The sequence below is a fragment of the Ailuropoda melanoleuca genome, chromosome 1 (assembly GCF_002007445.2).
Source record: "Ailuropoda melanoleuca isolate Jingjing chromosome 1, ASM200744v2, whole genome shotgun sequence".
In the NCBI taxonomy this organism is placed as follows: domain Eukaryota; kingdom Metazoa; phylum Chordata; class Mammalia; order Carnivora; family Ursidae; genus Ailuropoda; species Ailuropoda melanoleuca.
Genome location: NC_048218.1, coordinates 77,081,901 through 77,109,225, shown reverse-complemented (window position 1 = coordinate 77,109,225; position 27,325 = coordinate 77,081,901). Strand labels below are relative to the sequence as shown.

General features: G+C 45.1%; 1 protein-coding gene and 1 long non-coding RNA gene across 4 annotated transcripts in view; one reads left to right on the top strand and one right to left on the bottom strand.

The window, feature by feature from the left end:
- The window catches only part of LOC117802396, a 52,027-nt gene extending 30,962 nt beyond the window's left edge, over nt 1-21,065 (bottom strand). For both annotated transcript variants that reach the window (XR_004625770.1, XR_004625769.1), the window contains exons 1-2: nt 20,788-21,065; nt 8,603-8,697 (exon numbers count right to left, since the gene is read on the bottom strand). This is a non-coding gene — a long non-coding RNA (uncharacterized LOC117802396). The remainder of the gene's footprint in view (nt 1-8,602; nt 8,698-20,787) is intronic.
- On the top strand, nt 2,313-5,220 carry RTP4 (receptor transporter protein 4). Of its 2 annotated transcripts, none has more exons than XM_034661341.1 (2): nt 2,313-2,618; nt 4,014-5,220. In XM_034661341.1, exons 1-2 carry the CDS (start codon nt 2,437-2,439, stop codon nt 5,014-5,016), a joined length of 1,185 nt encoding a protein of 394 aa, XP_034517232.1. In that variant the 5' UTR covers nt 2,313-2,436; the 3' UTR covers nt 5,017-5,220. The 2 variants fall into 2 exon arrangements, with proteins under 2 accessions (XP_034517232.1, XP_034517237.1); XM_034661346.1 differs by having other exon boundaries at nt 2,316-2,618; nt 4,035-5,220.
- Nucleotides 21,066-27,325: the final 6,260 nt, after the last annotated feature.

The window sequence follows — 27,325 nt, the reverse complement described above, 5'->3', positions numbered from 1 at the left end:
CTGAGCAGGGACCACCCCCCCCCCCATGTGGGACTCGATCCCGGGGTCCTGGGATCATGACCTGCGCTGAAGGCAGACGCTTAACTGACTGAACCACCCAGGCGCCCCGGGCTGATCTTTTGCTGAGAAGTAATCCTAAGTGGAGCAGTAGTCCTTCCCAAGATATGCCCAGCAGCCCCAGCCCAGAGAGCACAGCCCTTAGAAAAGCAGCATGAAGACCCCACTCGGACTCCCCCAGCTTGCTTCCTCTGCATTCTGCCTGTTCTTCTACCACTAGCAACCCATTCCTTCTTTAGACAAGCCCACGCTTTCATGGGATTTAGTGCGGCCTCAGAGAAGACAGGTCATCCTCGGGTCCGAGAGGTGAAGATATGTCTGGCATCCCAACACAGCAGACACTCCAATCCTAGTATGCGTTTCTCCTTATTCTGAATTCCCAGTGCGGGCAAATGGGCTTAGGTTAGGGGTCATCGATCCTCATTGTTCCCCAGAGCAGCCACCTTAAAAATCTTCTGTACCTGTTCTGCATCTGCCTAGAGTTTCTGCTACTTGAAGAGGTGTTTGAAATATAAGTAAAGTTATTGCTACGTTTGGGAGATTACATTTAGTTTCCTTTCTTCCTTTCTTTTTTTTTTTTTAACATAGGCTTCATCATGGGAGACTATGGACTCTGAGAAACAAACTGAGGGCTTCAGAGGGAAGGGGGGTGGGGGAATGGGATAGGCCGGTGATCGGTGTTAAGGAGGGCACGTATTGCATGGTGCACTGGGTGTTATACGCAACTAATGAATCATCGAAACTTGCTTCAGAAACCAGGGATGTACTGTATGGTGACTAACATAATGTAATAAAAAAACATTAGAAATAAAATAAATAAAAATAATTAATAATAATAATAATAATAATTAAAAAAAATAAAAATAAAGTAGGCTTCATGCCCAGCATGGAGCCCAATGTGGAGCTTGAACTCATAACCCCGAGATCAAGACCTGAGCTGAGATCAAGAGTCGAATGCTTAACTGACTGAGCCACTCAGGCGCCCTGGGACTACATTTCTTGTTTCTTGTTTCTCTCCTTTAACCAAACCAAATCCCTCCAGCCCCTTCCGCCCCTAAGCTAGAGCAACTACGGAAATAAATTATCAAGTGGACAACTGCCATAAAGAGAAAAAGTTGATTCCTAAGGGCTTTCCAGCCTTCTCACATATCCTATAGGTTTAATTCCAAGTTCCCATAATTATCTAAGTACACAAGAGTTTCCTACATTGTCTGTGCAGACATAGGTGCCCTGGAAGTGTAAAGTTATAAAAACAGAGCATTTGTATAAAGTAGAACATCCTGGGAGGGAGGGAAGAAGAGGAGCATGTGAAAGTCTAGAAAGTCTGAGAAGACTTAGGCTGATCCTGTCTGGGATGTGGTAACCCTAGTGGGGCTTCCAAGGACATAGGTCCTGCTTGTCCTATCTCCCCCATTTGAGTTTTAAAGTCCAGAGGGATAGCGCTCACTTTCTAGAATCTCAGACTCTAAGTTAGAAGTGACTTACAGGGCATCTAGCTCCAGTCCCTCATCCCCTGAGTGGGAATTCTCTCTATCCTGGCCCCAAAAGACAGCTCCCACACCTGCTTGCCTATACCCCGAAGATAATTTGCATGCCAATAGCAGAGTTAAATAATCCTTTCATTTAGCGTGGTGTCCTGCTCCAAGACCCAGGAGATCTCACTAGACCAAATCACTGGGTCAGGTTTCCTCCCACCCTGGCTCCAGGGTGTCAGGCTAGGCCCTGAAATACCATCCTCAGTGTCTTCTCAGAGATGGAGGTGGGTAGACACATCACCCGTTTTGGAGCCCCCATAGGCCTGGGTTCGAGTCTCGTCCACCTACACTGCTCAATGGCTGTGTGGCTTTGGGCAAGGTAATACACCTCTCTGTGCTATCCCTGTAGAAGACCAGGAATAATCCCCCCCCAGGGGATGTGGTAAGGGGGCAGTGGGCACACGAGAGCAGCATGGGACACAGGCTCCCCCAGCTACCTTCCTGTGTCTACATGAGAGTGTGAGCATCAGTGGGGGGGTGGGATGCGGGGAGGAAACGGCTTCTTAGTGGCATTTACCCCAGCGCCGAGCATAGTGCTTTGCCTGGTGTACAAATAAGAGAAAAATAAAATACCCAAGTCACTTATCAGTGCCTCCAGAATCTAGAACAGAGCTCTCTACTCAGATCTCTCTCTGAGAGGCCTGTTCACAAACTGGCAAAACTCTGCTGCCCTCTGTCTTCGAAACAAAGACCTGTTCTGTGCACGCAAACAGTCTGAAACGAAAGTGAAGAAGATAGCTGACGCATTCCAGACCGAGAAACCGAAACTGAGGTGTTTTTTGCTTTTTTTCCTCCCCCCCACCACCTTCTAGGTTGCTGAGCAAGGCTGAGTTACTCACTAAGCATGGCTTCCCAGCTTCAGGGGAAGAAAACGGTTTTAGATGTCCGGACCTGGGAGCAGACATTTCAAGAGCTGATGCAGCAGGAGAAACCCCGGGCCAGATGGACCCTGAAGCTCAATGAGAAACTGGACCCGGACTGCCTCGCCGAAGGCTGGAAGCAGTACCAGCAAAAAGGATTTGGCAGGTGAGTGAGAGCTGGCCTCTCAGCGGAACTTCTCAGGCAAAAAGGGGATCAGCTTAGCAGCGACCGACTGATTCCTTTGAGAGCTTGTTAAAGGAATCAGTGTCCCCGGGATCCCCATCCTTTTGTGGCCACAGAGCTCTCTCCATTTTTGCTTAGCCATACCACAAAAAGAAGAAGTTTCTTCTTTTGCTAGGTTTCCTCCCTAAACATTTCTGGAAGTTCTCAAGGACTGCTTCCATATTCCATACATCTGCCCTCCCCTTCTCTCACCACCTCCTGTTCCAGACTGCCTCTATCTAGAGACTTCTGCTATTTCCGCCCTCAGTCCTGACTTCTCCAGGCTGGGGCAGCCCTACTGGCCTGAGCACTAGCCAGGGATGAGGGCCTTCCCTAAAGCCCCAAGAATGGATGGAGGCCATACAATCATTTTGAACATGACTTTGCTGAAGGCCTGGGGATAATACAGGGAATGGTGCAGCAAGAAAGACATCTAAAACCCAGTTCCTGGAGTCCCTAAGTAATGCCCCTCCTCTATTGGCCACCCCCCTACTTTCCCCCCCAGAGAGCCTGCATCCTGCAGGGAGCAGCTTCCTTGCCCAGGTTGGGGGCAGGGTGGGGGGGGGGGTGAGAAATGTCGACCTAGGCACCAGATCTCCTTTTATGTGGCACATGGGGACCTTCGCGCTCTACTTACCACCTCACCTGTTGTCCTGCTTCCCTGTCTGCCCCACCCTGACTCCATCTGTCCTCTGTTCCATCCTTATGGATTATGAGCCATGCCCGTGCTTTTTCAGACTTCTATTCCTTTATCATGATAATCTGCCTGTTTGGCAGGTACTCATCCTTCAAGGACCAACTCAAGGGCCCCCTCCTCCTTAAAGCATTCCCTGGTCTTCCTAGGCAGAGTAAGTGTTCCTTCTTCTACATTCCCATAAGATAATGGTTTTAAACATAGATATTTAAAAACAAGTTGTGTATCCCTTTATGACTCAGTTTCCTTATCTGGACACTGGGCTCAATAATGCCTCCCTCAGAGGGGAGATTTAAAGATGAAGTGGGTTCACATTGCAGCCCCTATGACAGTGCCTGCCTCAAAGTAGTTATTTCTTATGTTTTCTGCGGTCATGAGGAGGACCAAATTCGCTGGGAGATGGCAGGACTACTTTTCCCTCTGAGACATCCAGAGATGTTTTATTAGCAAAAAGGCAAACCCGGAACCATGCAGGGTCAAACCTCAGTGGATCACGGGAAAAGGCTTTATTTAAAATCACACTCCCTCTCATTCTTATTTGGCAATTTGTTAATATCATATGCACCTTCTTGAATTGGAAGAGATCTTAGAGACCGAGACCAGGCCCACCTCCTCAGGTCGACGATCACCTGAAGGCACAACAGCCTTCTTCCTTCTGTCTGCAGGTTCCAGTGTTCCTCATGCCGGCGAAATTGGGCTTCCGCTCAAGTGCATATCCTATGTCACATGCACCTGGAGCCCAAGAAGTCCCAGGGCCAGGTGATTATGCGGCTTTTTGCTCAGAGGTGCCAGAAGTGTTCCTGGTCTCGATTTGAGAATCCTGAGTTCTCCCCAGAGAGTGCCATGCGAATTCTGAAAAACGTGGTGCGGCGTATTCTGGAGAAATTCTACGGGAACGGCTTTAGGAAGTTTCCAGAGCTACCAGTCATCCGGGAGGTGCCTTTGGATGGGTCCCATGACACAAGCAACTGTGAAGCATGCACTCTGGGCTGCTGCTCATGGAGGTCACGAAACAACATGACAGAGCCATCAATAACCCTACCCTCCTATATGGATATTAGCAGTTCCTCATGCCACGTTGGTGATGTGTCCGGTCAAAACCAGGAGTGTGGGTCTAACTATGTCTTTCAGGAGTCAGGGCCCAGCCCTACCACTGCTGAGACCCAAGCGCCTGGGGCAGACACTCAGCCCAAAGGGGAGACTAGTATCCAGCCCACCCCAATGGCAGACAGGCAGGCCACACAGGGAAATTTACAATCTGCACAGGAGACAGCATCACAGACCCCCTGGAGGACATACTCTGAGGTTTTAAGGATGGCCCGCCAACAGTCTACACAGCAGTCATGCTCACAAGCCACATGGACCATGTCATACACTCAGACTAGTGGAAGAACAGCCCCCTCTACACTAGGGTCACACCTACAGCTCACACGGAGGACGGCTGGGGGGTTTGTGATCCTCAGTAGAACTGAAGCTACCTGGCGACGTTCGCCTAGATACTCTGTTCCAAACACCCGTCGCATATGCCCTCATTCAATGCAACGAGATGTATTCTTTGACCCGGATGCATTTTTCTACTTCTGGATCTGTATTGTTCTGTTCTTTGTCTTTGTAGGCAAATACTCAGAAGCAGAAAGAGGGAAATAAGTTTGTCTTCTTTTCTTCTGTATTAATTCCGTGGTAATCAATGAACTGGTTGCCATTTTATTGTGACACAGAGTAGGCTTTGAGATCAAGCACGGTCAAGTTTGTAAGAATAAACAGTAGTGTCCTAGGTCTCCTTAGCAGATAGTCTAAAACATAACCTGGCAGATAATGGACCAATAATAAATATTTGTTGAGTCACTAAAAGCTCTTCATTCATTCATCCACTCATTCATTTCTCTCTATCTGTATCTTGACATATCCTCACAAGAACTGAGGGTCATGTTATCAGAGAGTTATTGTGGTAGGCAGAATGATGCCCCCCCCAAAGATATCCATTCCCTATTTCTCAGAACCTGTGCATATGTTACTTTACATGGAAAAAGGACTTTGCAAATCTGATTAATTTAAGGATCTTGAGATGAGGAGGTTATCCTGCATTATCAGGATGGACCCGATGTAATCACAATGGTCTTCATAGGAGAGAGGCAAGAGTGTCAAAGTGGGAAAAAGGAAATTTAATGATGACAGCAGAACTTGGAATGATGGGCTTGGAAGATGGAGGAAGTGGCCATGAACCAAGGAACACAGACTCCTCTTAGAAGCTCATAAAGACAAAGAAATAGATTTTTCCCCAGAGTCTCCAAGAGGGACCAGCTCTGCTGACACACGACCTCAGCTCAGTGAGACTGATTTTAGACTTTGGACCTCCAGAACTGTAAGATAAGAAATTTGTGTTGTTTTAAGGCACCAAATTTGTGGTAACTTGTTACAACTAAAATAGGAAAGTAGTACAGCTATCAATATCAGCCCAAGGATCAGGCAATTATGTTTTAGGTATGCTTCAGTTTTAACCAAAAAAGAGAGATTAGAAAGAGTGATAGGGCTTGTATGAGATTGAGAAATGTACGGCACTGGAGGAGATAATGCTAAGTGAAATAAGTCAAGCAGAGAAAGACAATTATCATATGATTTCTCTCATCTATGGAACATAAGAACTAGGATGATCGGTAGGGGAAGAAAGGGATAAAGAAAGGGGGGGGTAATCAGAAGGGGGAATGAAACATGAGAGACTATGGACTATGAGAAACAAACTGAGGGCCTCAGAGGGGAGGGGGGTGGGGGAATGGGATAGACTGGTGATGGGTAGTAAGGAGGGCACGTATTGCATGGTGCACTGGGTGTTATACGCAACTAACGAAGCATCGAACTTTACATCGGAATCCGGGGATGTACTGTATGGTGACTAACATAATATAATAAAAAATCATTTAAAAAAAAAGAAATAGTGATAGGGCGATCCCCTCTTATTCTTCTTTCTCCCCTACTTAAATCTACCTAAATGCCCTCATCCAGAGGAGACTCCTTTCCATTTGGTGACCCCTGGAGCTGAGCTATCCTTTCACTTCTTCCAGCACTGGATGAGGAAGCATGCAAGAGCTTGCCAATCCTGAAACAGTGTGGTGCACGGCTGCATTGTTCACTCCCTATCTCCATGTCTGTCAGGCATTTCTACATGCCTCTCAAACCACAGTCACCATATTTTAAACGAAGCTCATCAGCATCTCTGACTTCCCAGTCCTAATTTGACTCAATCAACCAAGCTGATCACCTTAGAGCCATCTTTAATTTCTTCTCCCTGTCGCCTACACTTACTGTCCCTTCTGTTGTCAAATTATCCCCTCTCTTCTAATCAGCCCTTCTCCCCAACCAGTCCAAGAGCTTAAATTACTGAGATAACTAGAGAATTTGGGTTTTACCCCATAGGCAATGAGGAGTCATTGCTAGCATTTGAGGAGATGGGCAATTTGAGTGGAATCACATGTTTAAAATATTGTATATTTCTAGGAAAGAATAGAGAAGAGAACAGAAAACATGAGGAGTCTGACTTGAGATAGCATAGTGGTAAACACAGAGAGTGGTACCTACAGACAAGAAAGGTCTTGAAGGAATTTGAAAACAGTGAAATGTCAGCAGAAAACCTAAGGATAAAAGTATCTCTTTTTCTCTGGCGCTATCTTCTCTTTTCCTCTTAGGCCACTCTCACCATCGTGCTCCTTTGATCGGTACCTTTCCCCCAAACCACCCCCCTGACTCTCTGTATTCCTCCTGTTTTCACACCTTCTCAGTTCCTTCACAAAGAACATTGGCCTTGGGCACTAGACACTTTATTTCTAGCCTGGTTATGCTGTAGAACCTGGGGCAAGCCATTATCTTTCCCTGGGCCTCAGTTTCTCCATCTGTAGAATAGGTTAATGTCTTCCAATTAAACATAGTGGATTGAACACGTGCATTTCCCTCTGAGCTTCTTTGAAACCTTACCGAGTGACAGTGAAAGGGAGAAAAAAGGCATCAGTACACAAGGGTAAAGGGAATGGGCAGAAGCCGAAAGACTGATTGACTAGTGATAGAACACTAACTTACCAGGGTAGAGAGATCTGGAATAGAAATTAGACAAGGGAAAACTGAGATGCAAAGCAATTCATGTGGCACAATTTCAGAAAGTTCAAAAACTGTGGCCAACTGTGGCTCTGAAGGTGGGTGCTGGGGCTGCGGAAGGAGGACTGGCTGAAAGCCTTTACAGCAAGGTTCTTTCCTCCACTCTTCTGTAGCCTGGTGACCACTCTTAACTGGCTCCAGGGAGAAGAATGGAGGTTTATTCTCTGAAGACTTAGAAGGACTCTGGACTCAGGGACTTGGGTGATGTGAAGGGTGGGAGTGCCACCCGGCAATCAGAAAGATAGTTCAGGTCTACATACGAACTCTTTGGACTTCCTACCCCACCACGAAACCTAGGAGCCATGCCAGCCTTCGATCTTACCCACCCACTCCTCAAATACACAGGAAAGTGGATGGATCCTCTTTGGGAACACTTATGAGCTCAGGAGAAGAAACAATAAATATCTCCTTTAAAGGGTGACGGCGGGGGATGTTTCATCCAATGGAATGACTAGCTGAAGTAGATCCAGAGTGAATCCATCAGATACAAAATCCCTACAGAACTTCTAGTCAGCTCTTCGGTGTTAGACAGCTAATTTGGACAGACTGCCGAGGGATATCAAATATTTGAAATATCTCCAAATATGAAGGCAAAAAAAAAAAAGATTTAAAAAAGTGGGGAGTCAAAGAAAACAGAGATTATTCAAGGATAAGAAAACAACCCAAAATATATTTCAAAAATAAAGCTATGATTTATGCCTCAGAGAGATAAGAGAAGGTAAGAGAGATAAGAGAGATAAGATTCACGAAACAAATTAGACTGATTCGCTGCAGCAAGCTCAGGTGAGGCGGCTGGAGGTGAGTCCTTGGGGGATTTCAGCTACAAGTCTTTAGCTGGCAATGCTCCTGAAAGCTGGGGTAATGAGTGTCCTGGTCCCAAAGGCAGGGATCTGGCGGAGGACCACAGCCTCTACTATGGTCATTATTTTACACCACTTCAATCCACTTGCTTGGTATAAAACATTCGGCAGGCAAACTGAGCTCCATCACTGCATCTGTCTTGGGGTGGCAACTAGATATTCACCATCTCCCTTTACTACCCACTCTCCATTCCCCTTACCCAGGCACCTCTGCTATTCAGATGGCTTACCTGATGGAGTTATCCAGACCTTCATCCTTGAGCTGGGTGTGGGTCCTTGGTCACAAGGTCTTTCTCAGTCTGTGGCATCTGCATTTGTCCACCCGCTGTCAAAAGTGGACAGAAAAGTACCAAAAGAGGCCCCGATGGATCATTGGGTGCTAAATATATTCTTCCCGCCCCCACTGTGTAACAGGAGTCCTATTCTTTTCCAATGATCAGGAGAGTGACACTTTCTTGCCTGCTGTTCTCTTGGCAAAAAATCTGTGAAACAGCCAGCCATTGCTGGTCATGGGGTTCTTGCTGTGTTCCTTAATGGGAGCAGCCCCCACCGAGCATGGCGAGACCTATGGAGCCTTGTGTTGTGGTTGATGGGACACCTTGAAAATGGCACCTGATTTAATGTGAGTGATGGTAAACAGGGTCACCCCTACTTCCACCTCTTGATTTCCAGACCCATACACTCTGCCTACTGGGACCACACACATAGTGGTCATTGATTCAGGATGTATACTATACCCTGGTGGATGGTGACTCATCTTTGCAAGGCAGCATCTCCAAGAGGAGACCAAGAGGTCTCCAATCTTTGAGAGACTATGTTATTGATCTGTCAGGCTGGCAGCTTCTGGGTGGTGCTGTATTTGATGAAACCAGGAAATTCCATGTCCTTATCACCTCTGCTGTAACTCTTTTGCTACAAATTTGGTCATTGATCTAATGTGATATTATGTGATGTGTTAGTCTGCTAGGGCTGTGAGAGAGATTCTGTTCTAGGCTCTCACCTAGGATCTGGTGGTTTGCTGGCCATGTTTGGAGTTCCTTGGCTTGTAGAAGTGTCACCTTGATCTTTCCCTTCACTTTCACATGGTGTTCTTCACAAGTCATTTCTGTATCCAAATTTCCCCTTTATTTTATAAGGACTCCAGTATGACCTTATCTTAACTAATTACTGTCTATTTTCAGCTTTCACCACATAATTGAACTAAACCACTGGTGAACCAAGAGTGGCCTTTTCCTTCCTCTGTTGACCAGTCCTAATTAACAGCTTTTCCCTGAACACGTCATCAGCTGTGAGCTGAGCGAGAGGCATTAGTGCACCTGTGGAGGTCAACCTGGGGGCTGGGCCACCACTTCACCCAGCTCCTTTGTATTCTCTATCCCTGACTTGTACTCAATCCCAGGCTGCATCACTTCCATATTCTGATGGATCATGCTGAGCCTGCATATGATTAAATGGGCCTTTCAGAATCTAGGTCATGATGGGCATCTCTGGCCCCACCATATTTTGATATCTCACCATCAGGAGTTTTACGTCTATGTAGCCAACTGGCTTGTAGGAGTTGGTTTTTGAATGGCATGTAATTCTCTGCTACAGATGGCATGGCCTTGCTTCAGAACACAAGTGTTATAAATTGTATTTCTCCTACTGGGGATTGAGGTAAACACCGCATAGCATTACAGCTAACTCTAGTGCCAAAGGATGTGCCAGATCACATGGGCCATGTGGCAGGGCATTGCATTGTGGGCCTGCTGCAGAGCTGTTTCCTATTCTGGGTCTCACTCAAAGTTGGCAGCTTTCTCTATCCCTTGGTAAATAAACCAGAGAAGTATGGACTACCAGGTATTGTGCTTCCTTTTAGTGGTGCGAGGGTCAAGATGCAATAATTTGCCCTTCATTCTGGAAGTATTGTCGTGGCACGCTCCAAATTACCATACCCCTAAAACCTTTACTGACTTGGCAGGGAATCTTTGTAGGATTCTGTAAGACTCCCACCTCTGGAAGGTGAGGTCTCCAATGCACTTGCCACTTCTTACTCCTCTGGTCTGATTAAAACGATATCATTGATGGAGTAAACCAATGCGATGTTCTGTAGAAAGTCCCAGATGGTTCAGACTGCAGATTATATTATGACAGAGGTTGAGAGAATTGACATGGTCCTGGGACAAAAGTGTAAATGTAAGCTGCTATACTCTCTATGTGAAAAGTACTTCTGAGAAAGGATGAATTCATCAGATTAATGTCCATATAGCATGTCTCTGAAAGTATAATTTGCTCTATCCAAAATATCTCTTCTGGCACAGTGGTTGTAACTGAGACCTCTACTTGGTTGCATCTCAGATAGTGCAATGTCATCCTCCAGGATTTGATTGGTTTCTCTAGGAGCCAGTCTGGTGAATCAAATGAGGACAGGCTGGAGATCACCACTTCTTTGTCTTTTTGGTCTTAAGGGTGGTTCTAATCTCTACCATTCCCCCTGAGGTGTGATATTTTTGGGTTTTATGATACTGTTTTGAGGTTTCAGAAAGAGAGGTCCTCAGCTTTTTTCATTACAGTAGCTCTTACCCCACAGACTGAAGAACCAGTGAAGGGTTTTGGCATCTACCACCTGTGTCCATTCCGATGATCCATTCAGGGACTGGCAATGAGCTATGGGTGACCACTGGGTGAGCTATGGATTCAGTGGGTCCATCGTAAACTTGCCCTAAGCCAGGATTCAGCTTATTACTTGGCCCCCACATACGTCTACTCAAATAGCGGTCCGTGATTTATTTCAAATTCCTGAGGATCAGTATCAGTTCAGACCCTGGATCTAAAAGCCCCCAAAATGTCTGGATAGTCCCCTTCCCCCAGCACACAATTACCCAAATAAATGGCCACACACCTCTTTGAGGAAGGATTGGGTATTTCTGCAGCATTCCTCCTTGGGAACCACCCTATCTTGCAGCCAATGAATTATGGGTCTGAAAAGTGGCTCTGATCTTCCTGAATAAAGAGTTCTGATTTCTTTTTTTAATTGGTTCAGCTGGTTTCCGTCTCCTGATCATCCATTTGTGGTTTCTTTTGATTGTATAAACTGAGAAATACTCTTACTGGCTGTCCACCTACATGGAGATTAGGAAGTAGATAAAACTAGTGGATTGGTCCAGAAGACCCAATATCCAAACAATAGAAGCTCCAGAAAGAAAAAAAACAGAAATGAAAAAAATAATGAAAGGATTACTTTAAAAACCTTCCTTAGAACCAAAGAACATGATTTCCTGATTGAGAGGGTCTACCCTAGGGCCCCCTACACAACGAATGGACAAGGTTCATATCTAGACATATTATTATGAAATTTCTAACACCAGATATATAAAAGACTCAAAAAGTTTTTGAGAGAAAAACAAGATAAAAACCAAACGTATAAAGGACCTAGACTTATAATGATATTGGTCTTCCAGCATCTCAGTATGTCTCTGAAGCATTTAAGCTTTTGTTTGTTTGCATGATGAGGGAGCAGAAGGCTAGCAGAGCACAAAGCACTAGCCAGACAGGCAACAGGCCCCCACCTCCTGGGTGAGATTTGCATGACGTTCATCCAGGAAGCTCCCAACTGTCTTAACACATTGCCAGAGGGGAAAACAACCTTAACTTGACCATGGCAAGGCCTCCCATATCCTATAGGTCCTCTTTAGCATATGAAAGTTCTTTTGAAAACTTCCCTTTTCCTTACTTCCCCCAACTCCCAAGTATAAAATCAGTTGCCCCTCACAACCCAGGTGCAACAGCTCTTTCTGCCCACGGGTCCTGTCCCTGTACTTTAATAAAACCATCTTTTTGCACCAAAGATGTCTCAAGAATTCTTGGCCGTTGGCTCCAGGGTGCACCCCGCTGCACCTAACCTATATTCCAAAACCACATCAAATGGCACCCGAATATGGGGTTTTTAATCTTTTCATCTAGACTCTTGAGTTTCGGTGCAAACTTGGTGAGTACTTTCTCTTCTCTTCCTTTACTTTCATTCCAGGGGCTTTTCAAGGACTACAGTCTCATTGGAACACTTGCATTGATTCCTCCAGCCCGCGGCTATGCTATGGGGAGGAGAAAGCCTGTCTTTTGGCTGGAAGTTAGTACCCTGGCCGGAATGGTAGTTAGACCCAGAAACCTGATGCCCTCTCTTTATTCCTGTTCTTACTCAAAGTTGTCTGTCTTGGGCACAGGACAAGCCACCTAAATCACCAGGACAGCTGCCAATCTTAAGACTCCTGTGTGAGGTTTCCCCCTCATTGGTCTAATGTGATCCCCTGTACATCTCACGTCTAGCCACTTCTGGCCTCAAGACCTCCAGTGGGAGCTGGCTGAAACCAGTACCCGACTGAATTAAAGCCCAGCCTGGGACCATTTCCTAGGGAAGCTGGCTGTAAAGACTACATGCGTTGGAATGTTGCATTGAACCGTGATGGATTTCTGTCTTACTGTTTTCCCCTCAATATCCTCTACTAACTACTTAAATTACAAAATTGGGTAATTTCCCCCTGTAAAACTTTTCTAGTATTCTCCATGGGTTAAAAATGGCAGAGCGATAATGCAGCTTTCAGGGCATTGGACGGCTTGGTGCAGTATTTCAGTCCATTTACCGGGTACCCATCTGTAGCATAGGATGCCAAGGGGAAGGGGAGACACCAGCATCCTTCCAGGGCCTTTTATGGCAGGAATGCCTTCGTGATGAGGCAGGATGGTGATCAATAGCAATTTTTTTGCTTGAGGGATGCCTCTAGTCACTTTTGACACACGGGATCTCTGACATATCCTGTGTGGGACGCCCCCTGGGAGTTGGGGGGGGGGATTTTGGTAATGGACCTTGTCTACTTTTCCAGGAGCATGGCCTCAGTAGGCTCCTGCTTCACTCCCCAAGGACTGTCCCTGGGGATACCTTTTTAACCCACTGGAAACAATTCAGATTGCAAAACTTAGGAAAGGACTGATCTCCTGTAACACTGCATGGCTTCATTGGGATCTATCAGATCTCTTCGGCAGCAAACAGGGCAAATAGAGGTACCCTAGGTCCATCCAGACTTTCAGGGCTCTAAATCAGGACCCAGACCTAAGGGCCTCTTGCAGAATGTGTTTGGCTAGTAAACTCCCCCCTGACATATTGGATGATAATTATCTAAATAGGTCTCCTCTGAGTAACCAAGGTTACTGGAGGAAACACAGGCCATCCCAGATGAAGGGAACTCTTGACACTCTCTCCCCCCCCATTCTTCTTCCTAATAGATGTGGGGGCTTCTCCCTCACTCATTTCCTGAGCTAATGGCTGTAACTGGAGCCAACTGTGGTTAGTCTACTTCAGGATGGGGACTTTAAGGAATATTCCCAAACAGCTGCCAAAACTCTGTTTCAGGGAAATTCCCCGCCTTCTCCAGCCGGATATGGATTGCCTATTCCCCACTTTTGGCAGGAAAACATGGCGTCTGCTCCTCTTGAAGCAGGAGAGCTGGGTTCTTGTCTCATGGAGTCAAAAGAATGAATCTCGAGGACAAAGGAGAATGAGTAAAGCAACGGAAGGATTAGGCAAGGATACAGAAAAAAGCTCTCAGGAGTGAGAGGGATCCTGACAGGTTTGCCACGGAGGGCTTTTAGGGCTGGCCTTTTATAGAAAGTTAACCAGGGAACTTAAATCTTTTTGACTTCTCTGCTGACAGCACCTTTGTGTAAGCAGGACTAGTATAACCTCTTTAATGGCTTACTTCTTTTTAGGGTCTATTTATTTGCTGTTGACTACAGGAGACTGTCATAAATACCTCCCCCCACACACACACCTAGGGCAGGGTGGTCTGGAGTGTTCCCTTATCTCTGGTTCCCTTACACCTTCACATTTTTGGGATTTCTGTGAGCTTGATCATGGAACCCCCTATCCATCTCTCCCTACTTAGCCCCGCCTGTCCCTTTCTCACTGTGTTGGAGATGATAAGCTCTGAACCCCGAACCCTTTCTCAGCCTACTGGCAGCACTTCACTTCTGCCTTCCCCTCCCCCTCCTCCTCTTTCTGCACCACCTTGGGTGTGGCCTGGATAACTGGCTTCTAGACATCCTGGGTGCCTCCTGCACCATTGGCTCCTCCTCGTCCCCTTGCTGTCAAGGAGCAAAGAAGAGCCCTCCGGGGACTTAACACCACCCACTCCAGATTTCCCAACCAGTGTCTCAGGGAAAAATTGATAACGGGGAGCAAACTGACTTTTAAAAGAGGATCCAGGTGGAATATAATTGAGTATTTAAACTAATTTAAGTTTGTTGGTTTAATTAAGATAAACATGTCTTTAGAGTTACCAGCATTAAATGTGAAACTTTTATTCTACCGAGGTTTACTTAAGGTCAAATAAGCTCTTGTTACCTCGGTTGCAATTTGTCAGCAAGAAGATGACCTGGGGCGCCTGGGTGGCTCCCGGCGTGATCCTGGCATCCTGGGATCGAGCTCCACATCGGGCTCCCTGCTCTGCTGGGAGTCCGCTTCTTCCTCTCCCACTCCCCCTGCTTGTGTTCCCTCTCTCGCTGGCTGTCTCTCTCGGTGTCAAATAAATAAATAAAATCTTAAAAAAAAATAAGACCTAAAATGATGGTTAATCTTGTCTGTCCCAAAGTTTTCACAAGTAATTGTTAAGATAGCTTTCAAAGTCTTTGGTAACCTGAAACTTTAAAGTTTTGCCTGGATGGTAAGTGGGATTAAATTCATTGGACATCTAGGTCTTTTCCAAAATAGGATAAAGTGCTAAAGCATTGAGTACTGAGGGCGTAGGCTTGTGGTTTTGACTACTTATTGCAAAGACACTAACATGCTTTGTGCTTAACTGATTCACAAATTTGCTGTCTAAAAAGTTTTGGTCTAACAGTTCACAATTTGTTACTACTTAGTTTTCACTGGAGACTAAAGTTTCTAGGAGTGCAAAATTCTACTAAATGTAATTTATACTGAGGGAAATAAGGGAAACAACTCTGTATATAGAAAAGTAGGAGAGGAGCACCTGGGTGGCTCAGTCAGTTAACCATCTGACTCTTGATTTTGCCTCAGGTCATGATCTCAGGGTCATGAGATCCAGCCCCACATTGGGCTCTGCACTGGGCATGGAGTCTGCTTAAGATTCTTTCTCTTTCTATCTCTGCCCCTCCTCACCCCTGTGTTCTCTCTCTGTGTCTCTCCAAAAAAAAAAAAAAAGTAGGAGATATGTAAGAAAAATCTAAGGAATGGGAATACATTTTTATTGGAGGTAAAATAAGGTAATATTGCCCTAAATAAGATGTTGTTTGGAGAGAAATGGGTTAGGACAAAATCTGAATGCAAAAGAAAGTTGTGGAAGGTTTGTGAAAGGAAATCTTTGAAAAGGAATTTTAGGTGTGGTCAGAACAGACTAAGATTAAAATAAAGGGATTTTAAAAGTACAGTGGTATAAGATTGAAAGTCGGTTCAAAAGAAAAAATTTTCTTGAATTATTGGTCTGCTCTTCATAAGAAAATGTAAACAAAGGTTTTTTCTGTTTTGTCTGCCCAGAAAACCAGTTTCTGTGTTTTGTCTTTATCAGGTCTTCGATTGCTTGGTTAAAACTTCTCAATATCAAAGGAGCTAAGTTTTGCTAACAACTGTAACCCTACATATTTGCTTTGGAATCTTTTATTGTCACCTTGGTTAAATAAAAATAATTGAGTTTTGTAATGATCTGTAATCCTACTTAGGCACGTGCTTAAAAAAAAAAAAAAAAGACTTTCTGATGTTAAACAAACTTCCCAAGATTTAAATTGTAAATGAAGCCTCATTTGGCCTCATTAGGCCATTTGACTCATTAAGCCTTTTTATTTGGTATGTTAAGTTACTCCAGAAGTACTGTTAAACAAATAAGTCTTAGGTTAATATTTGGGTAAATGCTATAACTATTCTAGAGATGATATGCAGTTCTTAAAGTTTATATGTTCTGGTGTAAGACCATCACTTAGTATTTTGATTATTGAAGTGTCATGTGTCACTGAATTAACTTTCCTTGCCAGCTATATACCCTCTCATCTGATTTTTAACCATGTCCATTTCTGAGTCTTGTCATTTATAGTTACTGTTCCATCTTTAAGGAGATTCATATAAGGGACTTTTAGGACAAATACAGGTATTCGATATCTTTAAGATTAAAACTGAAATGGGTAAGAATTTCCAGAATTAACTAAAGCTGCATTCAAACCGAACAAGAATAGTAATATGGGACTAAGTGAATTGGGAGAAATGATTCAATAGTTTTTTTTGCAACTCTTGGTTGAAACATTGCTTGTTCTCTGATATTTGTTCTTCCAGACTAAGGAAACTTTCTCTTAAGTCATCAGTGATTTACAGAAATAATAATAAAACAAATTAAAGCATTTAACTTTTCTCTCTACCTGAACTCTCAAATTCAAAAGGTCTCCGTAAGTATTCTTTCTTCCATGACAGTCACAGTCATTTGCATGAGTTCAATAAGAATCTGTTCTGCTTGTAACAGGACACCATTGGAAACATTGGTTATTTTACCAAGGCTTTGACTGGAATGTCACATCTGAGAGAGACAGGCATAGACTCAGATATGACCAGACAGCTTTAAGGAATTGAGGTCGACTTTATGAAACATAGAGCCATAAAGCCTCTTGGAACTGTTGGCCTGATGCCTTGCTTACAGAGTTCCCAGCAGCCTTCCCAGGTGAGTAAAGAATTTCACTTCCTGGCAGGTGCTGGAAACTCAGGATATACAGGGGACCCCGTGAAGAGAAATCCGCAGACATGTCTGATGGCAGGTACTTGGCTTGGCTTCTGGCCTGGAAAGGCTACTAAGAGTTCAACCTGGAGATTCCTTATAAAAAGTTCCAGCAAAGCAGATTCTAAAAGATCTGTATGATCACTCGTTCTTGCTGAGCTTATGTAAATAATTAGGCTAAGTCTGTTAAAAATTGAACTAGTTTTGCAAACAAATTAGTCTTGATTTGGCTATCTCTGGAAAGGAGGGTTATTTTAGAGAGAAAAGTTGTGTTTCAATAACCCGCCTTTGTAGATGGTAAATCCTAGTTTTGTTCTGAAATATTGTTTACTTAAGCTAGACAATTTGAGGTAAACTTCAGAGAAATAGCTTTTCTATTCTATACAATAGCTCATGTATAGATAATCTTGATGCTTTTTATTCTGTGGGGATAATAACAGGACCCCAGGGGAATATGATTATTCAACAACTGGAAAATGGGATTAATCCCCCAATAACTGTATAACTCAACTGTCACCTTGACCAATACCGTGTGGCTGGGATGATGAAATTTTTCCTTAAAAGCTGGAGTGTACCTCTGGCTGTGGACTAGTGGAGATATTGGCTAGCCCCCCTTTCTTTATGATTGGGTTGGATGTTGCACCTGGGGATGCCCTTATCTCTTGAGACAAGACTCCTTGTAATTAGAATACTGATAAGGCTGGACCTCAAATAAAAAGGGCTCCTTGATGGTTTCATCCCTCCTAGTCATATTTACTCTAGAAGCCCTCTCTGTTGATGTACAATTGCAGACAAAAGTTTTAGCCAAGCATACAGGGAGCCTCAAAGCTCACTATGGGACAATCCCTGATTGTAAGGACTTCACACCAATTCCAGAGGGTCCTAGAGACCAAAAGCCATGAATGGATGATGGGAAGCCAACTTAATAAGCACCAGGCAATGCTTATAGATATTCCAGAAATAATACTTGAAACCTGTCAAACTTTAAACACAGCTACCCTTATGCCTGGACCTGACCATTGCACAATGGAGCATAACGTTGTTTATCCCCACAGAATAAAAATATTTAAAAGATGCCCCTATTAAAAATGCAATGACAGCTAGTTATTTAAATGGCAGTAGTTCATGGCAAAGAGGGTAAGAAAACCTGGGTATGTTATCGTCAGTCTTAACTCAGTGTTGAAGCCAAAGCCGTGTCAGCAAATACGTCTGCCCCCAGAGCAGAGTTAATCGCACGCACCTGCACTTTGCAACTGGCAAAACCCTTAAAAATTAATCTATATATTGACTCCAAATATGCCTTCCTACTCCTATATGCCCATGGAGCAATTTAAAGAAAAGGGGATTATTATCAAGCCATAACTTCCCAGTCAAATGGACCTGCAATCATTATACAAATTCAAGGGATGGCCTTCCAAAACCAAATAGCCATGGTAATCCTGACTGCACTTCAAGGAGGCCTCATATTAAATGGCGGGCTCCTGGCTGGGACGTAGTGGCTATGTGGCTCTAACTTGTGGCCGTGGCTTTCCCCAGGCTGCATAGGCTGCTGCACTCTGGGTTTTGCCTGGATGCACAGATGCATTTTTAAAACCGTTACCCACCCAGCCAACCTTCCAAATTTAAAACAATAGTGGACACGCTCTGCGTCTCACTGGTATGACCACCTAGCATCCCTCTTTGTTCCCTCTTTGAGACTGGAGGATGTTTGGCACATGGAAGCTCTTAATAAGTACACGGTCAAAGCCCTAAATAACACTCAAAATAGCATTTCTCTATTAAATACTAATACTGTAAATACAAATATTTACAAAATAGAAAACTACAAAATACAAAATTTACACAATAGAATGGCATTAGATGTTTTAACTGTTGCACAGAATAGAACTTGCACTATCATCACAACAGAGCTGCTGTGTAGACATTCCAGATTACCACAAAAATATTTCTGGTTTCTACCTAACATAAATCAAATTGGTGCTTTACGCAATCTCTCTTTCCTTTAATGATTGGTTAAAACTGAACTGGAGGAAAATTATGGTCAACTATTGAAGGTCTTTTATTCAGGCTTCTCTTATAATAACATTAATGGTTCTTGTCATTTCTGGTGTCTCCCTGCCTAGTCTCCCTGCCTCCCAGCAAGATTCCTTCACTGCCACAACTTCTAGCTGATGGATGATCCTTTCTTTTTTTTTTTTTTTTTTAAGATTTTATTTATTTGAGCGAGTGAAAGAGAAGCAGGAGAGGGGGAGGGTCACAGGGAAAAGCAGACTCCCTGAGGAGCAGGGAGCCCACCCGACTCAGGGCTCGACCTCCAGGACTCCAGGACCACGACCTGAGCCAAAGGTAGACGCCTAACCGACTGAGCCACCCAGGTGCCCTACGGATGATCCTTTCTACTCAACTAGGTTTATATATGTTGTCTGAGTTGGATTCAGCTGCCTCCCCGTCTCATAACTCCCCTATATGTTCCCCAGCTGACCAATATTGACCCATAGATAGGGACATCTCTATGCCCCTATTCAGCAGGAAGAAGTTACAGAAGATGAGAACCTTCTGCCTTCAACAACCTTAAAGAATTAAAGGTAAAAATTGTTCAAGGGGGAAATGATGAGGGAGCAGAAGGCAAGCTGAGGACAAGGCACAAGATGGCACCCTGCAACCTCCACGCCCCACTCCTGGGTAGGATATGTCCCTGTCCTTTAATAAAACCACCTTTTTGCACCAAAAATGTCTCAAGAATTCTTTATTGGCTGTCGGCGCCAGACCCCACCCCACCAAACCTCACCTATATTCCAAAACCACATCATGCATCTGTCTTTTCTGATACTTGTACTGGCTGCCACCTCTCACTTATTCTTCTCATGCTTGTTTTGGTCTCTACCTTTCATGTTAGAGGATTTCCTCAAAAATCTGGTAGTCCTTGGCTCTGTCCACGTTCAGATACAAGACACTAAAAAGCTGACAGGGATACAGCAACAAGGCAACGAAGCCTTCAAAATTCTGAGGGAAAATTATTTCCAACATAGAATCTTATACCTAGCCAAAATTTAGTCAAATGTAGGTACGGAATAAACCTCATCTTCAGTCACACACGAAGTCAAATTTTTACCTCCTTTCCTGTCCCGCATCCATTTTCAGGAAGCTGCTGGAGGATATGACCCACTCCCCAAAATGAGGAAGTAAACCAAGTGTAGTGAGGACCTGGAGCCCAGTTAGTAGGGGCTTCCACACAGCAGAGGGGCTGAGTGAGTTCTCAGAATGCTGGAGAAGCTGGCCACCGGCTGGCCTAAAGAGAAACCCACACTGCAGCTGGCTGAAGGAAGGCTCCAGGAGGGAATGCTTGCAAGGGGCAAACAAAAGGAACTCAGAGGTTCCCTGAGGCACCTGAATGCAAAGGAGAAGACTTCACACTTCCAACAGAGTTTGGAGATGATTTAGACAGGAACTCAGAAAAATACAGAGAAACAAAACGAAAGCCAAGTTGATCATTAACTGCGGGGGTAACAGAACAGCTGTACAATAAAGGCAATGAGACTCTCAACATCGTTTAGCTATGAATAATATTCAAACAGTCATAATAAGTATCACGATTTAATAGTATTTTAACAAAAAAAAATTAGGACTTAAAAGCTGAGGGGGCTGAGGGTGTAAGACAGCTAAATTCTTACTTGATGGGAGGAAATCCGTGGATGGTTTTGGAAATCAAGAAGCAGAAACATGGAGTTTTAAATACTAGAAGACAAAATTGAGACAAAGGTTGATTGATTCTGCGGATGAAAACGGAAGTGGAGGGGGCGGGGAAGGGCGGATTTTTGTAATAAACGTTATAGAAGACTTTTCTGGAGCTCTGTACACATACGGCTTTCACAACAATTAAAATGAAAAGCCACTCTGAAGGCGTCTGTTCGGAATTCTAAGGTTCTCCCAGCTCCTCCGGTTTCCCCATCCTGAGCTCCTTACTCTAACAAGCCTCTTCTCTTGGCTCTTGTCACATCCGGGCCCTTCTCTTCTGTTGCCGGACTCCTCCCCCAGCCACAATGCAGACACTGTAGGAACGCAGTTGGCACGGATGTTTCCATTGTGCAAGCCTGGCGCTAGCCTTGGCTCGCGGGTCAGCTGCAGGCGAGGAGGGAGGGCGGGCGGGGGGCTCAGTGCGGACAAAGGCGAGCTTTAAATCCCTGATAAAACCGAGGAAACGTTGTCGGCTTGTACCATCCCTTGCTCCGCCAATTCTGATCGTCGGTGGCAAAGTACTCCCCGAAAATAGTCTTTTGGTGCTCGAAATGTTAAGCACAATGCTGCGGTTACGGTTTGAGGCTTACTGCCGTGTATGTGAGCCTTGCTGCAGCCCGCAAGTCACTGCGGACACACTCCCGGCCCCGAAATGACTGCAAGAAATTCCCAGTGATCCGGAGTGGGGACCCGGCCTGCCCTGGCTGGGTGCGGGTCTGGGGCGCGCTGCGGCCCAGCATGCGGACCCCGGACCAAGCGGGCGCCAGACCCGAACGGGGCCGCCAGGGGTCCCAGCGCCCACCCGCCAGCCCCGGAGGGACGGCCACGCGGTGGGGCGGCGCCCAGACCTCCGCGTGGGGTCCCGGCTCGCCCCCCTCCACTGCACCCCGGCTCGTGCTCGCCCCGCGGCAGCCGCCGAAACCCAAAGCCGCTGGGGACCAAATCGCCCGCACGCGGTTCTGGGGCACCTGGGCAGCCAAGGCCGCGGGGTGGTGTGGGGCACCGGTGGGTGGAGGCCTGCGGGTGTGGGGATGACTTGTCTGGAGAAAGAACAAAGCCAGGGAGGGTGGCAGGGTGGGATGACAAACCCTTGCTGCTGCTTCTGCACTTCCTCTCTCCCTGCTTGTGGTTGGGGCAAAGCTGGAGTGCCCACCACACTCCTTCCTTTCCCTCTTTTTTCTTTTTTGCTCAGGATGTGATACTGGAGACAACTGCGTCTCTGAGATTCAAAGGTTTTGTGAAGGAATGTGCGCTTGACTTGGAGTTGACTTTCCTTCTTAGAGAACCAAATGTTCCTTCACCCAAAATCCTTGAAAAACTTCTTTTTAAACTGGAGCAGAGAATCCCAAAGTTCTTTGTCCTATGGAGGAAGGTGTTTGTTTTGGTTTTGTTTTTAAGCTCCACTGAGGGTGGAGCCCACAGGAGACTTGAACTCAAAATCCAGAGATCAGGAGCTGAGCTGAAATCAAGAGTCAGGCTTAACGAACTGAGTCACGCGGGCGGGCGCTTCCTCCTTCCAGGCAGGAGGAAGGTGTTCTTACAAAAAAAATCCATTCCAGGTGTTAAATAGGTACATCGCTGATTGCTTTCAAATTAGATTTCCAGGATAACCATACCCAAACACTTGATGATTTTGTTTCTAAGGCACCTTGTGTAACTATTCCATATCCAGGAAATATTATATGACGTCTTGGCCTTTCCTTCCATCCAAACTTCAGCCACCCCAGCCTTAAACTGTTTTATCCAGGAACCATGAAGGTCCAGGATGGGGCTGGCCTGGAGAGAAGCGTGACTCTACCCCCATGCTGAGGAATTAACTGGAAGCCTGAAATAATGCATCGGGTCGTCACTGGAGGGAAGAAAGGTGTGCAGAGAAATTCAGCCACACCTTACCCAGCCATGAGCAAGTGTTATCAGTCAGGCCAGGCAGCCAAGCTGGGATCAGAAACAAAAATATTTATTTTATGACTACGATGAGCACTGAGCTGATTCTGAGGCAAACAGAGATCTGACCTGAGGAAGTTCAGCAAAAAAACAAAACAAAACAAAACAAAAAACAAAAAAAACCCTCCTGTTAACAAAATCAGGAGTCCCCTGAAATGCAAACGTTTTTCTATGTGTTGGTTGTTAACTACAGTCCAGGGCAACAAGCTGTGGATTTCAAGGAGTACTAAATGCATCCAGTAGTCCCTTCTCTGCCCCTCTACCCTTCCCATTTCACCCCCAAGAAGTCAGGGAGTATGATGGTTAAACATCCTCGGGCCATGAAGGTGGGGGGAGAGAAGTCTCTGGAGGTCTGAAAGGACAGATTCATCAGACCTCAGAGCTGGAAATGGGTTTAGAGAGCGATCCTGACGTGCCCCTTTCCAGCAGTGGGAATGAGGGGTGTAGTGGTTTGACCTGTGTTGCTTCAGTGGCAGCCAAAAGGCACTGATCTCCACTTGAGGTTGCCTAACAGGTGAACCACTCGGGGGAAGCTGCCTTACCATCCTCATTAAACTAAAAGGGGATGTGGCACTAGGAATCACTGAGGTTTATAGCGGGAAGTAGGGACTGGTTGGGGGAGGGAGAAGCAGGGCAATGGGAGTAAACAGGGTAAAGCAATGTCGTCTGGTTCTTGGGAAGTTCTAAACAACCTTCGAAGTGCTGCAGTATGCAGAACAGTGTTCTAGTGTCTTCTTGATGAGGGAAAAGAAGGCAAGCTGAGGACAAAGCAGAAGCTGACATGACACTCCCCCCCCCCATGGGATATATAAAGCTAAGGGAAGGAAAAACAGTTAACTAATAGAGATCACAATCCTGCAAGACCTGAGTCTCCCTCAGGTCACACCTGTCGTAATGCTTTACAAAGAAGAAGCTTTCTTATCAATAGCCTAACTTCCAGAGACCCATAACTCAATTTTCTGAAGCCCTAACATCACCCTCCTCTCCATAAAATTGAGGGAGACTGAGGCAGAAGGAAATGTAAATAAAATTGAATTTCTTTTAAACCTGCAGCTCATTGATAAGGACATGTGATTGGAGGAATCCCAACTATCTTACTGTGAATGCTTTACCAGAGGGGTAAACAACCTTAACTTGACAATAGCAAGGACTCTGATACCTTGTGAGTCTTCTCTAATATATGAAAGTTCTTTCTCGAAACCTCTCTTTTTCCTTACCTCCCCCAACCCCATAGTATATAATCAGCCATTCCTCACAACCCCGGGGGCAGCAGCTCTTTCTGCCCCGGGGCCTGTCCCTCGTGCTTTAATAAACCACCATTTTGCACCAAAGATGCTGCAAGAATTCTTAGTTGTTGGCTCCAGACTCCACCCCATTGAACCTCACCTGTATTCCAAAACTACATCATTCTGACCACTCTCTGAGAGCTGAGTGGCAGGGAAGGTGCTGGCAGGCACTAATTCTCTGCTCCAAAGAGTGAGGATACCCCTTTCCCTGAAGACCCTGGGAAGCTGGGAAAGAGGGTCCCAGGTGGCTTAGTGGCTCAGAGACCTTAGACTGGGTCCTTAGACACCTTCTAGTCCTGAAGCATCTTTTAACAGATAAGGAGACCAAATCCTTGGAGGCAGAAGTGAGTTGCCTGTTAAAATATAATTTTCAAAAAGATAAAACCATGTCTTTCATACAAATGGTAAATGAATACATTTCCCAGATTTTATTGAGCTCCTTAATTAACGTGGAAAGCAGTAAGATTTAAAACTGGCCCTAAGAGCACTTGAGACCCTAAATATGCATAGGTGATCTGACGGCTTGCAGGGTTACAGGCTGTACAAAAACTGGTTTATGTTTAACAGGATCATAAACCGTAAACTCCGAGGCTCTTAGTTCCGCTGGGAAGAAATTATTTGCATTTCTATGGAACAAAATTTTCCAAATGAGCTTCTGCCTTATAGTGAAGAAAAATAATCCAGTAAATAGAGAGTCAACTCTGGCATTGAGTGAGTACCTGACAGTCTCTTTCACCAATTTCCAAGTTTCAGGTAATTTTTTTTAACTTGTCAGAATTACTCTGGTAATTGCTAGTAGATGTAGGATAATCACTGAAGTCTCATTCTGCCCAAACCAGTCTTTCTGTCCTTGCAACACAATCCAGAAAGACCATGATGTACAAGAGCCACATGGTCAATTGCAGAGAGGAGCTTACGGAAGTGGTGCCCTCCCTACTTCCTGTCTGCCCGCCCATCTACCCCCATAAGGTGCTGCTCAGGCCAACACTGACCTATGAGGAAGCCCGAACTGGGTCCTCGTTCCCACATTTCCCAAACCCAAGGTGTGTTCTTAATACTCCTTGTCTTCTCTCTAGCAGGATTCCTTAATCACTCCATCACCCACCCTTCCACACTCAATCCTCATATTTCACGATCTCCAGCCTCCTTTTCTGCATAGTCTCTGTTGGAACCTTCATTAGCTGTTTTCAAGTGAAGCTAGAGGATACCTACTGGAGATTTTAAGAAAGGGCTTTAGGTACTGAAAGTACTCCATTGGCATCTGTTAAAAACCCTTCTAGTTCTTAAATTCAAGCGCTCTGTAATAATTTGCTTTTCCAAAATGGAGTGAGAAGCTGCATGGAAAACCTAGAAAGCCTCAGGTAGGTTCGCAAGGCTAGCATTGACTTTTTGGCTTTAGAAAAACTCCTAATTTTCTGGCTCTTCATCAGAGTGAATACGAATGTCCTTCCCTCGGGCAGGTCTCTGAGGATAAGTGAGTTAACTTATTTGCCAAGAGATTTGGTAGCCTGAGGCAAGTGACACTGAGCTATGACACGGCATCTGCACAAACACCCATCCTTTTGTTCTTGCCAGATCTTTGTGGGCGGCAGAGTTTGTAATAACTTCATTACCAGAGTCCATCAGACTTGCTAGTGTCTCTCTAAGATTGCCTTTGCCATTATCGTTTTGTTTGTCTCCAGTGGAATTCAGGTATATAAGGAATGGGGGTAGTGCAGGGGGAGCTATTAACTACATTCAAAAGATAACATGATGGGAATGAATCATCTACCCCCACGCCCTGATTCTGAGGCTTGTTTTTGCAATCTTTTTATCCTCTAAATAAAAAGAAGAGAAAAATTCTAAGAAGGGTAAGTTCTTTAGGGCTAAGTGAAGTTCAGAGCCATCATCATGTTTAGATGAAATGGGATGTTTAGGATGAAAGGGAAATGTTTCGGAAGTGCTGTGCCCAAAGTCTAATCTTGTTCTGCGACTCACAGTATATTAGGGCCAAGGGCATAGGAGAGATTTTGAGAGATCGGCATTTTATAGGTTGAGAAATGAATACCAAGAGAAAGAACATAACTTGCTCAAGTTCACATCCCTGTGTTGGGTGCCTGTTTTTGAGATTTATAGGGGATGAGGCAGGAGGAGCAAAGCTCTAAGATGTTGGAGCTAGCCCTCATCAACTGAACTGTCCCACTGATGAGGGCTATTTCTCTGAGGCTCCACTATAAAACAGAACAGAGCAGGAAGGAGTGGTTTCACCCCATTTCCCCTCTCCTCAAAACAAACCTTTCTTCAGATTTTGCCCCCAGGGCCTCCAGGACCAGCTGTTGTCTCTGCCAACCTCACCCCCAACATTTTCCCCACTGACTGTCCTCGCTTCTCAGAAATCGTAATAAAATAGCAGTTTTTTAAATCAAATATCCATTAGAAGTTTCAAGCTTAAAGCATCCCCCTTCTAGTATCTCAATTAATCTTCACAGCGACACTGTGGCCAGTACTGTTATCCTCATTTAATCAAAGGGGAAACTGAGGACCATTTGGGTACTGAGACCAAGTATGCAAGATCCAACAGAGCTGGAAGTCTTACTCCTCAACTCTGCTCTTAAGCTCTGTGCTTTGTAGTCTTCCACACTCGACACCATCTCCTCAAAACCCTGCCTTCTCTCGTCTTGCTTCCCTCCTCTGTGAGTAAATTCTACTTCTAGTCAGGTGCGGGCCACTGTCATTGGACACTGAAAATCTGAGACAGCCAAGGGCTGAGGCCGTTGAGTGCAGAACCAAGACAGCTCTAAGTATGAGTTCATGAACACTGTGGGTTTCCTGCCCAGTGCCCATTTTCCACTCTTTCCTTACAAAGCATTGGTTTTTTATTTCAGGTATCCATTTTTCTCTCACACAGCTCACATGCTTCACCCCCAGCTCCAAGGAAAGTGATTGGTTCATAAACCAGCATCTGACACAAAGGTGGTCACTGAGATGCAAGGAGAAGTTTGCAGAGGGCTTCTGGCAAAGTCCTTTCAATCCCCTCGTGTGCTCCTGCACACATTCCTTTCTATTCACATGGGATTGTGAAGTACCAATTCTGAGAACCAGTTTGATGCCTCCGGTGTTTCCAACCCACTTTCTCGTCACAGTGGCAGGGCTCCTGGCTTCTCATAAGCCAGCTCTGAGGCTAGATTTTGGGTCTAGACCCCCCCTCCTTGTCTTTAGTTGACAATGGAGCTTTTCTAATGAGGTGGCCCAGAAAATACCGCCC